Source organism: Stegostoma tigrinum, chromosome 18 (genome assembly GCF_030684315.1).
Source record: "Stegostoma tigrinum isolate sSteTig4 chromosome 18, sSteTig4.hap1, whole genome shotgun sequence".
Taxonomy (NCBI): Eukaryota; Metazoa; Chordata; class Chondrichthyes; order Orectolobiformes; family Stegostomatidae; genus Stegostoma; species Stegostoma tigrinum.
The window spans coordinates 59,904,181-59,921,962 of record NC_081371.1 but is presented as its reverse complement, the minus strand read 5'-3'; the positions used below and the strand labels follow the sequence as shown (position 1 = coordinate 59,921,962).

Sequence of the window (17,782 nt, the reverse complement as noted above, 5' to 3'; positions counted from 1 at the left end):
TGTGCAACATGATTGGTAGATAACAAAGTGGAAATAACAAGGAAGTTGAAAACTCAGCAGCATCCAAAAGGAGGAAAAAGAAAGGAGATTGACAAGATCCAAACAGCCACACCAAACCTTACAGCCAGCAGATTTCAGAATAAAATCAATCAATCTATCCTATGGCCTGCTTCTCATTCTCAGTAAAATGAGGGATCCTTGCTACCTTTAGTGTAATACCTGCAATGAATATCACCAAACTTGCTGGGACTGTGGACCGATAATATCACTGAACTCACAATATGGAGGCGCAGGAGAAAGATTCAGACATTGGTTCAAATGCATCCATAGAATTTAAATTCAGTTAATAATCAGAAATATGAATCTAGTCTCAGTAGTGGTGACCTCAAAGTTCTCATTGCTTGTTACAAAAATAAAAATCAGTTTTATTAATGACCTTTAGGGAAAAAATTTGCCATCCTTATCCAGTCTCGCAACATGTGATTCCAGGCCCACAGAAATGTAGTTGACTCTTAACTGCTGTCAAGGGTAATTAGGGATGGACAATAACTGTTAGCCCTACCAGCAACATCCACATGAATAAAAGGGTAAAGTAAGGGTTAAACCAGTAAGTCTGTGAGTACTTCCCAGTAAGTATCCATAAGTTAATGCAACAAGGCTCAGCAATATCCACAATTTCCAGGTCATTCCGACATTTTGTGATAATGTAGAAGCAGTATTAGATGTGTTGGCAGATTTGGCATCTCTTGTGATTGTTAGATCACAGGTCAGATTTAATAAGAAGCAGACAGAATTATTTGGGATTCAGAGAATATTAAACAATGAGAACTGTTTCATTAGTGGGAAAATCAGTAAGGAAGACACAGGTTTGAGACAACTGACAAATGATCCAGAGGAGGAGTTTGCAACCTGCTACCGTGGAAGCAGATTCAACAGTGACTGGCAAAAGGGAATTGTCACACACACTTGAAACTTGCTAAGTAATAGGACACCAGGTTTATTACATTCACCTGATGAAGGAACAACACTCCAAAAGCTTCTGATTTCAAATAAACCTGTTGGACTATAACCTGGTCTTGTGTGACTTCTGACCTTGCTCACACCAGTCCAACACCTGCACCTCCACATCATGCTGAGTAAGAGGAAAAGAGCAGTAGAGTTGGTTGTAATTAATTGTTTAGATCTTTTCCAAAAGCACCATGTGTTGTACAGGTAGTTCTATTATAACGTGTTAGTTGCTTTCTTGTGTGACCTCACGCTGTAGAAAATTGCCATAGAAAATCGCATTCTAGGGAAATCAATACTATACCTGTACTGCAGAAAGTTTGCGTTATCCAAACAGTATCTACTATTCATCAATCACAATACAGCCAATTCGCATTAATGAAACACATGCTATAGCAGAACTGCCCGTAGGCATCCATGAAAACCTGACTCTAAATTCATTGTTACTCCTCTCACACAAAGTCTGAAAGGCTCCTACTGTATTTCACCGCCACTGAAAAGACCGGTTCAATATGATGACCTCCCCCTTCCACAGAAAGGATACTAGGGATGGCGGCAACAGTGGACACTATCGACAGCATTATTCTAAAGCCACAAACCAGATGAGTGTGATGGTAAGGCAACATCTTGAAGGAAATGCAGCTCTGCAGTATGAGATACAAAGTTCCCATGACGAATGACAGCAGTGCCCCAATGTCATGAACTATTCTCAAAGCAGTTTCCTAAATGCAAGACAAAAAAATTAAAGTGAGTCGACGAGAAATTGGAAGTTCTGGTATTGATGCAATCAGATTATTTGATCAGAATCAATAAGGTGATTTGGTAACCGGAAGGACACATCCAAGGCAATGAGTGAAAGAGCGAAAGGCGAGCTGAGGAGAATTGTAGTTTTTTAACATAGCGAATGGTTGTAATTTAGATAGTGCTGTCTGACAGGGCAGTGGAACCAGGTTTAACAGGTGCTTTCAAAAGGGAGTTGGAACAATACTTCCTAAAGAAACATGTGCAGGGTTACTGGGAAAGAAATGATTAGCTCTTTTTAAGAGCTAGCACAGGAACAATGGGTCAAATGGCCTCCTTCTATGCTACAAGATTCTATTGTTCAAACATTGGAATGACTACTCTCTTCTCTTGAAGAACAAATAATCGCCAATTTTTTTTGCAGCTACTTGCTTTGAGGATGCTGGTGATTCTGGAAACCTACCCATTTCCAAAGGTTGGTCAATTCAATCTAGGTGAATCTTTCCCAAACTGACTGACCATGGGAAAGGCAACAGAGGCAAACACATATATACCTCACTAAAATTGTATTGTAGATTTTTTTCTGAGTGGAAGCATGGGCTGTTACACTCTACTTAACATTCACTTTGAACATGTCTTTACTGTTTGAAATCCTAAAAATATACCACTTGACATTCAACGGTCAATGACCTAATCATTTTTACTTTCTTGTCTGACAAGTATATAATGACCCCTTGGCAGTTTTGGGGCAGAGATGAAATTCCTTCAAGTCTCTAAATTTGCACCTAGCATTTATTGCAAAATTGGGGCAAATATTTAGATGGTGTATTGACCTCTCCTTCCTGCAGTATTCTAATGATGTCTCCACCTTCTTTATGTATTATGTATTATTTAACTTTCGAGAGGCATCAAGAATCCTAGTGATTCCTCAATATTGTGTAATATTCTAGATGCTAGTCAAATGGAGAAGCATACAGATTGTAAAATATATGCCTCATTGAGATGTGGGAGGTAAGGCGATGGGTTGGTAATTGAGTCTAGAACATGTTGTGAACTTTATGTACAATATATTTTGTACAGGAATGAGTGTTATTAAGCACATCTGTTATCAATACATATGGAAACTTAACCATCACCCTTCAAATATCAACACACAATCCGGAAAGACAGAAATTTATTTAATGGGCTCAATCATTCAGTAGTTGTTGTCAATCTATCAGCTCCACGAACCTTGTCAGGAATACTAGGCACCTGGTGCATGTTCAGGAGGAACATTCTAATGGACTAGAGAACAGAACACAAATTGTAATGTACAAGTAAAAAGTGCTTTATATTGGTAAAGTACAATTGCAGAGTGAAGGGCTCTGGTGGCACAGAGATAGTGTCCCTTCCTCTGAAATGAAGGCCCAAGTTCCACAGTGTGCAATAACATCGCTGAACAGGTTGGTTAGAAAATATTTACAATCGCATAGTAGTTATATTATCGCACCGGTAATCCAGGACATAACTTCACATCCCACCAGAGTGACTAGGGAATTTAAATTCAGTTCACTAAACAAGTTTATGTTAAAGACTAGCCTCAGAAGTGGTGACGAAGAAATAATAGATTTTCACATCCATCCAATTCGGTTCACTCTTGCTCCTAAGGGAAGAAAATCTGATCTGTCCTAAGCTGTCCATTAGAAGATTTGGTTGACTCTTCAGTGCCCCTTGAAATTGCTGAGCAAACTATTCAGTTGTATTCAAGAAGGCATCTTCTCAAAGGCAATTAGGGATTGGCAATAAATGCTGGCCTTTCTGGTGATACCCATAGTCCACAAATGAATAAAAAGAAATCGTTGGCATCCTTGTGCTTATAATCAGATGTATCCTCATGAAGTTAACCATGAGGCAAAATAAATATTTAAATAACCACCAACTTTGTTCCTATTTGTACTGAAAAACAGTTTTCTAGAACATCTCTCACTTATTCATTCATGGGATATGGGCATTGCTGGCGAAGCCAGTATTTATTGCCAATTGCTAATTGCTGGGACAGTGGTTTGATACAACTAATGGCCTGCTTGGTTATTTCAAACAGCAGTTAAGAGTCAACCAATTGCTGTGGGTCTAGAGTTACATGTAGGTCAGACCAGGGAAGGACAGTAGATTTCCTTCCTTTAAAGACATTAGCGACACAATCGATGTTAGTAAGATTAGTCTATGTTCTTCTGGGCAAATTGTACCAGATGAGTTTCAAGTGTCATTCATCGCCTTCATACCCCAGAAGTTCAATGGTTGTAAGTTCAAGTCTCACTTCAGGGACTTGAAGTTAAAGGCAAGGAGATTGGATAGTGTAGTACTGAGGGACTGATGCACTGTTAGAGACACTTTTTATTTTAACAATATAGAATTTTCACAGTGTGGACACAGACCATTTGTCTCATCAAGTCCACACTGACCGTCCAAAGAACATCCTTCCCAGATTCACCCCCTACCCTATCCCTATAATCCTGCATTCCCCATGGCTAATCCACCCAGTTTAAACATCCCTGGACACTATGAGCAGTTTACCATGGCCAATCCACCTAACCTGCATATCTTTGCACTGTGGGAGGAAACCAGAGCACCCAGAAGCAACAAACACAGACTTGGGGAGAATGTGTAAACTCCATACAGTCATCTAAGGAATCGAACCCGATCCCTGATGCTGTGAAGCAGCTGTGTTAACCACTGAGCCATGGTGCTGCCCTGCTTCCTTTGAAATGACACATTAAGCCCTACCAACATTCTCAGATGGACTTAGATGATCTCGCAGCACTGCTTTGAAGAACATTAGCAAAGTTCTCCCTGGATGTTCTTTTCAATATTTAGCCCTCAATGACATCTCAGAATCACATTGTCTGCCAATTATTACAGCAAGATTGCTGTGCGCACAGTTCTCTCCTTCCTTTCTTCCTTCCTGTTGCCCTTGCTTCCTTTCTTGATGAAACAAGGGCTGGCTCTGGGAACAAGAACAAAGATTGACCTCCCACATTGATACCCAATGTCTTCCCCACATTAGTGCATTGCAGACACAACAATGAGCCTTCTGATGTTACAGCCTATAACATACCTGAAAATTTGCAACAATGCACATCCCAAGGCAGCCTAGTGCTCCACATATTAGTGCAGTTCTGTTTAGTCTGGGACTGATGACTGGAATCCTCTCAGTCAAGGTCTGTAACAGTATGAATCGAACATACATAACCATCAAACCTGGGGAAATGATGCAAGAAACACCAATCAGCTGATGAACAGATACTACAAGTGGTAAGTTAGATAATATCCAGATTTGCAGAGAGTGAGAGAGAGAGAGAAACAGGAACATACTTTCATATCTTGGGGTGCTGGACAGAAATGCTTTAATTAATAACTATGACCACAGGAAATTGAGATTTTGGTACAAAAACATGTACTTGTTCAGGATTTTAAGTACACTACTGATCAATCTGTGGTTCAGCACTTGGGGACTGAAGGCCAGTTTAAAGACCTGAGTTCACACAAATGAGCAGCAGGAGACCATTCAGGCCATCATTCAATAAGACCATGGCTGATATATTCGTGTTCCAAATTTCATATTTCCATCTACTGCCGATTATCCTCAATTCCTTGCCTGCCAAGAATCTATCTGCCCCCCGTCTTGAGAATATCCAATAATCTCCCTCCAGTGCCTCAGGACCCAGAGAGTTCCAAAGTCGCACAACCCTCTAAGAAAAATTATCCTCACCTTTTGTCCTAAGCAGTGTTAGAGGATGGGGAGTAATGCGACTGAATTAAAGTGGATAGTTGGGGTGGCTCTGAGGTGGATATAGACAGACAGAGAAAAAGAGGGGAGTATCTGTATCACTGATAAAAAGGCACACAATTCTTGTTTCAATTTTAAAATGGACAGGCTGACTCTGAGCTTGGTAGTTAATGATCTATCACCTAACTGGTGCAATCTCTGTGGCAGCACCCCTACTATAAGGCCATTAGACAGAGGTGCAAAAGTAGGCCATTCAGCCCATCGAGCCTGCCCCACCATTCAAGGAGATTGTTGCTGATCTGATCATCCTCAATTCCACTTTCCTGTCTTTTCCCCATATCCCACAATTCCCTTCCTGATTAAATATCCACCTCAGCTTCAAACATTAATGAATCAGCCTTGACAGCCCTCTGCGGTAAAGAATTCCACAGATTCACTTCCCTCTGAGGGAAAAAATTTCTCCTCATTTCTGATTTAATTGGGCTATACCTACAGCATGTGCCAGCAGCAGCCTGTGTGGTAAACATAGGCATGTGCCTCAATTGGCTGGTCATGTCTCCAACTAGACGAAGAGTAGCTCTCAGTTGAGTCAATTCAGCCTGCAATCAGTCTGGGGGTGGGGGATGGGGTGTCCTGGTGCAGTCAGTCAGCAGAGTGGATGTTCTGGTCTAGTCAAACAGGGACAGTATCGACAGTCCAGGGGTTTGAGCACAGTCAGCCATCTCTTGGGATCGTCAGGATCAGGGCTTCAGTTTCACTATAATCCAGAGAATGGGCTGCAGCGAGCCCTGGAGTGGAATGAATCTTCCAGGTAGGTATCAGAAAATATAGTTGCAGTCAGGAGGTGGGGGACTGGAGGCCATGAGGACAGTGAAGTGAAGAATTGCAATATGCAAGTGGGGGTATGGGGGGAGCCAGTAATACCTGGGAAGACATGGGATGTCATTACTGTGACAACCACCTCCACCAGGGGGTGTGGAGCACAGTGATGGACAGTGGCCAAATGTTGGGAGAACCCAGGGATGGGGCTAAGGATGAGAGTTGGAGGTTCAGTTCGAGGTGTGGGTGGGATTCAGTCCTAATGGGCTGTCCAGGGGAGTGCCAGGTAGAATGGCAGATTGAAGATTCGAGAAGGGACCTGATGACTAGACCACACCTGCTACTTACAGTGTCCAATGTGAACAGCATTGCCCTCCATAATCTGTCAGTTGGAAAATGCAACCTACAAATGGCAAAGAGCTGGGAGCATGCACAGAGTGGGTGGTGTCCATTTTGGGGTAGATGACACACTGGTAGTATTATCACTGGAGTATTAATCCAGACACCCTAGTAACGTTTGGCTTGATGGTCAAAAATATCGACTTCTGCAATGAGAGTCCTGCCAAGAGGCAACTGCATCAATCAGGCTTTACAGAGGACAAGCTGAAATCATTGGCAAGAACATGTGAAATGTATTCCATGTACCAGGGTGTGGGGTGCGAATGCTGGTCCTATGTGAGCTTGACTATGTTATTGGTTCTTACAATTTGAAGTGAGACATTTCTGTGAAGTTGAAGTTATCACAGGTGACCTTGAAAGGGCCACAACTCACACAGTTCCTAGCACTCCTGGAGAGCAGATCCCCATCCCCACCTGAACTGTAATTCTGATGTAAGGCTCCCTTCTGTGTAAACGTGATGTGGTGCTGGGGGTAGAAGGGATCAGTGCTTGTGTGGCACTTACACTCTGCTGCTACTTATTTGCCTCACGACTAGTGACGTATTCATCAGAATAAGGTCTAATGTCAAAGTGCCATGAGCAGGCAAGACATGATCTTCCTTATCAGAGTGTGTGGTGCTGATGTTTTCTCAGGACAGTGACTTCAAAGGAATTTGGGGATTGACATATACATATTAATCAATTAAAACCTTCTAATTGATTCAGGATTTAACTGCATTTTAGTTTTGTTTAGTACATCCTCATCAATGTTGTGACCCTTTGATGTTTTACTTATAAATTCTGTGTCTGATACGATGTCTCTCACTGACACCCGAAGAAAGAGTAAGATTCCAAAAGCTTACATATTCAACTAAACCTGTTGGACTACAACCTGGTATCGTGTGATTTTGGAACTTATCAGAATGTCATAACGGTTTTACGTATGGTGGATCACATTCAGCCTTCAATTGTAAGGGACGTGAATACTGACTGCTCTCATTGCTAAGGACATGTTCTGTTTCTTCTGTTCCCTACACAGGGTTATGGGAAATGTGCAGGACAGATCCAGTCACAGCGGGAGTTGTCATCATTATTGCTGTGATACGTTAAAGGCTGAGAATATCCCAGGACACTGTGACGGAATGATACCAGCTTCTGGGCTAGAAGCTGTGACCGGGCAGTGCTAGTGGTCACCAAAGGGGCAGCCAGGTTGAACTTCTATGTGACTGACTGATTCCAGGGAGCCACTGTGGGATCTCCCAGGCATCCTCCCACAAATGTAGCAAGACTAATACCAAAGCTATAGGTGCCAGATCACATTGTTTCCCTGTGATGAGGTGAGGACTACAGCGTGTGGAATAAGATGTAGAAAGATAGCCAGCATCCTCTGGGTGTAGGGCACTATAGACTGTACACACATCTCACTGAAAGGGCCAGCTCACAATACAGCTCAGCTCATCAATAGGAAAGAGTCCCATTCTATCAATGTGTAAGTCACCTGTGATCATCAGGGCCACTTATTAGAAATCTGCTCCAGGTACACAGGAGCTGCCATGATCTCCACATCCTGGAGAATGCATTCTATTAACTCTGTTTTCTCTCCATAGATGCTGCCAGACCTGCTGAGTTTCTCCAGCAATTTCTGGGTTTTTTTTAGATTTCCAGCATCCTCAGTTTCTACAAACATATCTTTCTGTGGCATTTGAGGGTCCAGATGCATTACAAGGCTGGTTACAGGGGGACAAGGGCTATCTTCTGCAACTATGGCTGATAGCCCTGTTACACAAACCCCTGACTGAAACCACTCATAGATACCATGTTGCCTATTCTTCCACCAGGGCCATGGTTCAGAAGATGATAGGCCTCCTGAAGATGAGATTCCATTGAGTGGGCCAGTCAAGTGGGGCCCAACAGGACAGTCCAGATTACTGCAGCAGAAAAAGAGGGAATGTGATGGAGGCTGAGGAACTGGGAAAGTTACAGCAGTGTTCTGAGGAGAATGAGAATATTGAGAAGGAGGAACAGCACCCTCTGCATGATCGAATGCAGTGATGGGGGGCACTACAAGCCAGGCAGGACCTGATTGGCACCCAGTTCCAGCAGTTGAGACCTGGATGCAGTTACTGATTGTAACACTGCTAGTGCTCAAAAAGCCCCCGTCTATTTCCCGAGGCAAGTGCGGCTTCTGAATGATTGCTATTTTCCTTTGTAAACACAAGCTAACCTTTTGAAACATTTTAAGACTTCCTGTGTGTGATGACACCAAACTCATCTCTGATAAGATGCTGGACTCCATTCAGGGAAGTGTAGCATTGACTGTGAGAGACGTTAGGAAGATGGGATGTAGCTAAGGCCCAGTGAGGTGTGTCATCTGCCACTTAAACAGCCATTCTGTGGGAATATACAACTGTACATACAAGGAAGTGTCAGCCATGCCACGTGTGTGCCACAGGAAGCATTGGTTTGTGGTTGCTGTGACACTTTGATGATGAAGGGAAACTCTGGCCTGCCAAAAATTGACCTGGTGCACAGCTGGGGGGTTAAAGATGGCATTGGTTGCAGGATTGCCAGCATGCCCCAACAGTGACAAATAATCGAGGCTACAGCACCTGGGAGAATCAGACTGTCAGGTGCTGGGGCACTGTAGGGGCAGGTTACACAGTAAATGAAGCGAGTTTGAAACAGTAGTATGGGAAAACTCAATAGGCATCGCGCAGAGCAAAGCTCCATGAAACGCAATGAAAACTTTACCAAAATTTGGTAAGATTCAGCATTGAGTCTTTTCTTCCCAGCAAATAGCATGGATACATTTAAGGGATAGTTACAGAAACACACAAGGGATAAAAGAAGGTCGCGGGAGGGAGGTGAGGAAGCAGAACGGTTGCGTGCAGGAAGGCAGCTTGTTTTTTGCTCTAGATTCTGTTTATTAAGAGTTACAGATGCTGTGGTTAGTGACTCCCATTTCTCTCTGCTACATTTACAAACTATGTGGTCTTACCTTTATCTCTATAGCTAAAGTCGCCTGTGGACTTGCCTGTTGCAGACACGCGGTTTAATTATCCCCGTCTTTCCCACATTGCAAGCTTATTCATTCACAGAAACCAGGGGGAATCCAACACAAAAAGCTATCCACAGTTAGCCAGAAAGTACAATCCGAAAGCAAATCATGTTGGGAAAACAAACTGACAGTCCTGTACTTACCCAAAAATGCAGAGATGTTTATCATTAACCCAAATATGCATCTTTCTGGAGGCTGGGTTCCAGTGTCACTACAAGAAAATATTAGAAAAGGATTATGAATCTACTGCATAGGGTCATAGAAACAGGCCCTTCAGCCCATTATGTCTATAATGATCAAAAAACACCAAATTATTCTAATCCCATTTACCCGCTTATCTCTTCAGTAGAAACAAGCAAGTGAGTCAGATGACCAGCCATAAGGATGTAATTGCATTTGAGGCAATTAGAGAACGTTCACTACTTCACCACGTACAATGAGCGATGATTTAATCCGTTGTCAGGCAGGATGGTTTTGACATGCTCTATCTTAGTGTAACCGTTACCCAATGAGCGCAGGGCCCTAGGGCCCTATTCACATGGTTGCCAATAAGCAGGAATCCCAATGTGAATATTGATCAGTAAAGGTAGGCTTTTGGTCGATGACAGATAACAGTTTGTATTCTGACTTCTCAACAAATACATTGAGGAAAGGGAGTTCGTTTGCTCCACTTCAACATTAAATTTGAGCACAAGATGGAGTTTATTAAACTGCGTAAAGAAATTCTTTGATGTAGCTGCTTAAGCATGTTGTCTATATATTAGATATATTCAAAGGGTTCTGGTCTTTTCATCAAGGATGCATTTCAAGTAGCTCTGTTTGTTTGATTTCTGTCTCCTTTGGTGTTTGTGAACACAAGTTAATCTTTTAGAGCAGCTCATGGTACCCAACAAAGATGTTTACAATAGATAGGCCTAGCAGCAATGCCACCTGTTTGGGTAAGGATAGTGTCATTGAAACTGAGCTCAACTACATGAGTTGCGAAGTTCATGAGTTTGATGAACAGATTGAGAGACCAGTGGTGCAAATCACTAGACATGGTGACACAGTGCTGATGTCAATGGCTTCTTTGAGTGGTATGTTGGCAAATAAGCTGCAGTATCCAAACATAGACATGCCATTGGTCTCAATATATAATTGTTGTACGGTCTTACTGAGTGCATGTGGAACACTCATTTAGAACAGTTTGCTACAGCCACTCAACACTGGATAAATTCATGTTGTAGAGCCTGTCAGAGAATTGGGCATAAATGGATGTCTCTTCAGTGTGTCTTGAGGAGCCCACACATGGATGAGAACAGTGAGCCATGGGATGAATCCTGTCACACATGTCAACAGGCAGATCACCAGATTGTCTGTAACTCACAATGCTACAGTGTCTCCAATTTAAATAATATGCTGCTTTTCTCTTCTTAAACAGCACAAGTTAACACGGTGTCACAATGTTCTCTATCTGTCAAATCCATAGATTCCAATTAATTTGGTGAAAATGAGAAGACATTTCTTCTGACAGATTGTTGTCAAGATCCGAAGAACACAATGTCTGCGAGAAAAACCGAAAGAACTGCGGATGCTGTAAATCAGGAACAAAAGCAGAAGTTTCTGGAAAAGCTCAGCAGGTCTGGCAGTGTCTGTGAAAGAATGTTGGCAGACACGCTGAGCTTTTCCAGCAACTACTGACAATGTCTCTGAGGGCAGTGGAATCGGATGGAATAGGAACCTACTGAAGGCAACTGAAGAGGGTTAATGTGGAGGATTATGAGATATGGGGCTATGTTGAACAGCTGAGTCAATGGGCTGAATGGATGTAACGCAGGATTGGATTTATTCAAGAACTGTCATGACTTGTTCAATGAAGGTACCTGCCTTTACTGACAATACCTTTTCATTTATTTCTACACCATCCACTGTCTCAACATATCATTGACTTCCTACTTTGCACTTCGTTGACATGACACAGCACCATTCAATGGGTTCCTTCCTCCAACTGACCTGCTGCCTTTTCTCCCCGGCCTCCTTCATGGGTCTAGTGTCATTGAATCGGGTCACAGTTATATTTGGGTTTCTGATATGGATTGAGAACAAACCACAGCCTCCAGCACATGGTCCCAGGAAATTCCACTCAATGCTGGACTATCAGATTCAATCCATTCTGTACCCCCTTCACCAAACGCAGCTCTAACTTTGAAAGCCCATCAGCTTTGGTTTCAATTACAGTAACTTATGTGGAAACCTGACACAGATTTTCTGTAAATTCATTGCAATGTGATGTTTAGATTTCCACATCTGAAGTGTCACTTCCTCAAAATAAAAAACTTAATCAGATTAAATCCTGCCTTGCTTATCTGTCCTAATACCCTCTGACTGATTCAATGTTTTATCTGATTATGTTCCTTAAGTCTCTTGTTATACTATGAAGGGTGTTATTGTTCCTTTTTAAGAACATCCCTTCAGTCCAAGAACATTTAAGAATCACGAATGGACCAGATCAAGTAAAAATATAAAAGATCAATTGGGGAACTAGGTTCAGTTTTATGATAATCAATGATCATCATTGCTGATCAATTTTCAACTCCAAATCTGTTTTTAATTGAATTTACATTCTACCAGCCACCGTGGTGAGATTTGAACCTGTGTCACCAGAGGATGAACCTGGCATCTGAATTCCTCACCCAATGATATTAGCAATAAGCCAGTGCCTCCCAAAACCGTCTCCCACTGTGGCCTCCACTGGTAGTTTTGTGACTAGTTCTGATCCCCCAGTTAGTGATAGGGGAAGAGGAATCCTACTGAAGCAGGGAGAAAGGGGGTTGTTGAAAAGTCACTGCCGACTCAGAACCCGACACCCTCAAAACGTCAGCTCCTGGCCCCACTTTGGGTTCTGACCCTGACTTTCTGAAGCTCTGACTTAAACCAAAATCTCCCTTTACTTTCATACAAATTGTGGCTGCTGTGACAAACAGAAACAGCCATGTCAAATGACCAGACAATCCTCATCTCAAACAATGGCGATGCAAGGAAAGGGAAAAGGTGGAACTATTGTGCTCTTGTTGGAATAGTAGCAGTGGAATGGTTTAGGTGGATGTTTTATGGTTCAGTGGGTAGGTCTGCTGCCTGAGGGCCGGAAACTCTGGGTTTGAGTCCCATTCCAGGAAGGAGTGTGTGTTCAATGAAATAGGGAAAACAGGAGCTGGAGTGGGCCATTCGGCCCTTTAAGCCTGCTCCACCATTCAATATGATCATGGCTGATCATCCAACTCAGTCCCCTGCTCCTGCTTTCCCCCCCATATCCCTTGATGCCTTTAGCCCTAAGAACTATATCAAACTCCTTCTTGAAAACACTCAATGTTTTTGATCTCATCTGCTTTCTATGACAGAGAATTCCACAGGCTCCCTGCTCTGTGGGTGAAGACATTATCCTCATCTCAGTACTAAATGGCCTACCCCATATCCTTAGGCAGTGATTCCTGGTTCTCGACTCCCTGGTCATTAGGAACATCCTTCCTGTGTTTACATGATGTGGGGAGGAGGAACAGGTTGGGTATCAATTTATAAATCTTTCCAGCAAATACAGCAGGCAGTAAGAGCAGGAGAGAGACCTGGTCATCAAACATGTACATTAAGGTACATATTATCAAAGCACCTTGCATTCCTGGGGATGGGAGGGAGAGATTGGCCAGTGTGAGTCAGGTTGGAACCAACATGGGATTCAACCTTCTGTGGGCAGATTTGGGACCTGTTCCCGGGTGGGGTCGGGGTGGGGGGGGTGATCACTGAGTGGTGAGTCAGTCCTGTCCTTGGTCGGGATCACTGAGTGATGGGCCAGGCCTGTCCTTGGTCGGGATCGCTGAGTGATGGGCCAGGCCTGTCCTTGATCGGGATCACTGAGTGATGGGCCAGGCCTGTCCTTGATAGGGATCACTGAGTGATGGGCCAGGCCTGTCCTTGGTAGGGATCACTGAGTGATGGGCCAGGCCTGTCCTTGGTAGGGATCACTGAGTGATGGGCCAGGCCTGTCCTTGGGCAAAGGACTGAGCAAAAGGGAGATTCACCCGAGGGGGCAGAGGTTTGATTCTTTAATTGATGCATAATAAAGCCATTAGATATAGGCGCAGAATTAGGCCATTCAGCCCACTGACAGTACTCCATCATTCAATCATGGCTCATATGTTTTTCAACCCGATTCTCCTACCTTCTCCATCTAACCCTTGACCCCCTTACCGATCAAGAACCTAACTATCTTAAAGGCACTCAGCGGCCTGGCCTCTATAGCCCTTAATGGTAATGAGTTCCACAGATTCACCATCTTCTGGCTGAAGATATTCTTCCAACCCTGGGTTCTAAAAGATCATAGAACATAGAACAATACAGCGCAGAACAGGCCCTTCAGCCCTCGATGTTGCACCGACCTGTGAACTAATCTAAGCCCCTCCCCCTACACTATCCCATCATTATCCATATGCTTATCCAAGGACTGTTTAAATGCCCCTAATGTGGCTGAGTTAACTACATTGGCAGGCAGTGCGTTCCACGCCCTTACCACTCTGAGTAAAGAACCTGCCTCTGACATCTGTCTTAAATCTATCACCCCTCAATTCGTAGCTATGCCCCCTTGTACAAGGTGATGTCATCATCCTCAGAAAAAGACTCTCACTGTCCACCCTATCTAATCCCCTGATCATCTTGTATGTCTCTATTAAATCCCCTCTTAGCCTCCTTCTCTCCAATGAGAACAGACCCAAGTCCCTCAGCCTTTCTTCATAGGGCCTGCGCTCCAGACTAGGCAACATCCTGGTAAATCTCCTCTGCACCTTTTCCAATGCTTCCACATCCTTCCTGTAATGGGGCGACCAGAACTGCATGCAATATTCCAAATGAGGCCACACTAGCGTTTTGTACAGTTGCAGCATGACATCATGGCTCCGGAACTCAATCCCTCTACCAATAAAACCCCACACACCATAAGCCTTCTTAACAGCACTATCAACCTGGGTGGCAACTTTCGAGGATCTATGTACATGGACACCAAGATCCCTCTGCACATCCACACTACCAAGAATCTTTCCATTGACCCAGTATTCTGCCTTCCTATTATTCCTCCCAAAGTGAATCACCTCATACTTATCTGCATTGAACTCCATTTGCCAATTTTCAGCCCAATTCTGCAGTTTATCCAAGTCTCCCTGCAACCTGCAACATTCTTCAACACCGTCCGCCTCTCCACCGACTTCAGTGTCATCTGCAAACTTACTAAACCATCCACCTATGCCTGTGCCCAAGTCATTTATAAAAATGACAAACAGCAGTGGTCCCAAAACAGATCCTTGAGGCACACCACTAGTGACCTGACTCCAGGCTGAATATTTTCCATCAACCACTGCTGGTTGCCTTCTTACATAAAGCCAGTTTCTAATCCAAACTGCTAAATCTCCCCCAATCCCATGCCTCTGTATTTTCTCCAGTAGCCTACCATGTGGAACCTTATCAAAGACTTTACTGAAGTCCATGTAGACCACGTCAACTGCCCTACCCTCATCCACATGCTTGGTCACCTTCTCAAAAAACTCACTGAGGTTGATGGGACACGACCTGCCCTGGATGAATCCTTTCATCCTTCGAATCATCCCTTCTCTGAGGCTGCAAGTATAAATCCCGTCAATCACCTCTTGTCTGAAATCCGTTTAATCTTTAATTTGAAAATGAAACCTAAGATTAGAGGATTATTTGTGGTAAAGGAAGGGAATATCCCTGAGCAATAAACCTGCTCTACAAAGCGCCTGCTGAGATGGAGTATATTTAACTGAAGTTTAAACAGCAGAAACCTTTCGAGTCGATTTCCGAGGAGATTGTTTTCAAAGAAGGCGCTAGTCCGCAGAGGGGAGAGAGTACGGAGGGCCGGATAATTTGGGAAAGTGAAACTTTGACAGCTGCTGGAAAGAACGGGTTGTGAGGAGGAGGCAGGGCAAGGAGCAAAGAGAGAGAGAGAGAGAATATAACCGGACCCAGGAAAATTCGGGGCTGAAGCCAAGTTAAATCAGACATGTGATGGGATCGACTTTAACAAAGAAACAAAATAAAACAAAAAAAATTGCTGGTGAAACTAAGCAGGTGTGCAGAGAGACAGCAAGAGTTTTAAAACGTTAGTCCTGTTCCTCTGTGCGTCTCTAAAGATGGTGCTGAGTTTCTGCTGCACTTTCTGTTTCACGATGAACACCCCAACCCCAACTCTCCCCCTCCCCACCTGTACCCCTCCTTTCAGGAAGCTGAAAGGGATTTGGGGAGAAGTGTTGCCCCGGCCCCGGGGCCCTCCCTGTGAGAGGGACAGAGGGGCGATGCTCACTGACCTGATGAAGGGTACCAGGGGAGGGACATGCCGGGTCAGTACCGCGATCAGGAACGAGATGACAAAAGCAGCGCAGGACCAGATGATGAGGGTTACAGGCAAGCACGAACTCCCGATCAGAAACCACCACATCTGCGCCGATCTCTACGCCAGCAGCTCCGCACAGTTCAATGCCAGCGCTAGTTTATAGGCTACTCCTTCCGGATCTCATGGTGGTCACTATTCAAGGAACAACAAAAAAAAACCTGCCCACAACCTCAATAGAGTCAGCTTGAAATGTCTGGAAAGAATGCGATTTAGCAACTTCCCGTTTCGCTTCTCACGTGATGAATGATTTGAATCCTTTGCTGAACTTCTGGTAAAAGCATGGGATCTGCGCCTGAGGGGGTGGGGATTAAGACAGAACTACATCTCCCTCCCCCCATAAACAAGAAAACTTACCCCCATTGACAGCACATCCCTTAGGGCTTCACAGGAGAAGGCTCTTGGTGAGCAGAGGGCAGGAGGCACTTTGTAAAGTGGGGAGGGATAAAACGGATGTCCAAACGAAGCAAGGGTGAGATGAGGAAAAACTTCTTCACCCACCGAGTCTAGGAGGGAATGCACTGCCTGGAAATGTGGTGGGGACACGTTCAATTGAGGCATTAAATGTTCTTTGGACAAATTATGTCCAGGGACATGGGGAAATACCCCAAGATGCAGGTGCAGAATTAACCCCTTCAGCCCATCAAGTCTGCTCTGCCATTCAACCATGGCTGATATGTTTCCCATCAACTCCATTTCATAGAATTGTATCCCTACGGTGCAGAAACAGGCCATTCAGCCCAATAAGTCTGTACTAACTTTCTGAAGAGCACCCTGCCCAGACTCACCTCCCTACCCTATCCCTGCCATTCTCATGGCTAACCCACCTAAATTACATGTCCCAGACACCTTGGGTGATTTAGAATGTCCAATCCCCCCGAACCTGCCCAATCTTTAATCTGTGGGAGGAAACCCATGCAGACACTGTGCAAACTCCACAGACTGGAATCAAACCTGGGTCCCTGGTACTGTGAGGCAGCAATGCTAACCGCTGAGCCACCGTGCTTCCCCATTATCCTCCTTTCTCCCTGTAACCCTTAACCCCCTCACCAATCAAGAACATGTGTCTTAGTTTTAAATACACTCAGTGACTTGGCCTCCACAGCGCTCTGTGGCAATCAATTGCACAGATTAACCATTTTGTGGCTGAAGAAATTCCTCCTCATCTCAACTGTAAATGGCCATCCCTTCACTCAGGCTGTGCCCTTGGTCCTAGTCTCTCCTACGAATGGATTAAGAGATTGAGGAGGTGAGTAGGAGAGTAGGAAAGACAGGAGATTGGAGCTAGTGCACATGGTAGGCTGAATGGCCTTCTTTTACAGTGTGGTAATTCTGTGATTAAAAAGCAGCTAAACTGATTATCATTTTGCAGTTTGTGGGAGCTTTCAGTGCATGGGTTTGTTGCCCAGTTTCCCATATTGCAGCAGTGATGACATTTCAAAAGTATTCCATTGGCTGTAAAATCCTTATAAAGTTCTAGGGTCACTACAAGAATATGAAACTTTCCATCTTATTATCAGGTAGTCGGACAAGAAAATGAATATACCTAATGACTTTTGTCCTTAACAGTGTCAGGCTTCTTGAGTGT

At 43.9% G+C, this 17,782-nt stretch overlaps 1 protein-coding gene across 1 annotated transcript in view; it reads right to left on the bottom strand.

The window, feature by feature from the left end:
• Window positions 1–16,437, bottom strand: part of dram1 (DNA-damage regulated autophagy modulator 1) — a 45,157-nt gene extending 28,720 nt beyond the window's left edge. Inside the window, exons 1-4 of the mRNA XM_048548992.2 lie at window positions 16,112–16,437; window positions 9,911–9,978; window positions 4,841–4,983; window positions 1,550–1,727 (exon numbers count right to left, since the gene is read on the bottom strand). Coding sequence (XP_048404949.1) covers window positions 1,550–1,727; window positions 4,841–4,983; window positions 9,911–9,978; window positions 16,112–16,242 — 520 coding nt within the window. The 5' untranslated portion in view covers window positions 16,243–16,437. The remainder of the gene's footprint in view (window positions 1–1,549; window positions 1,728–4,840; window positions 4,984–9,910; window positions 9,979–16,111) is intronic.
• Window positions 16,438–17,782: the final 1,345 nt, after the last annotated feature.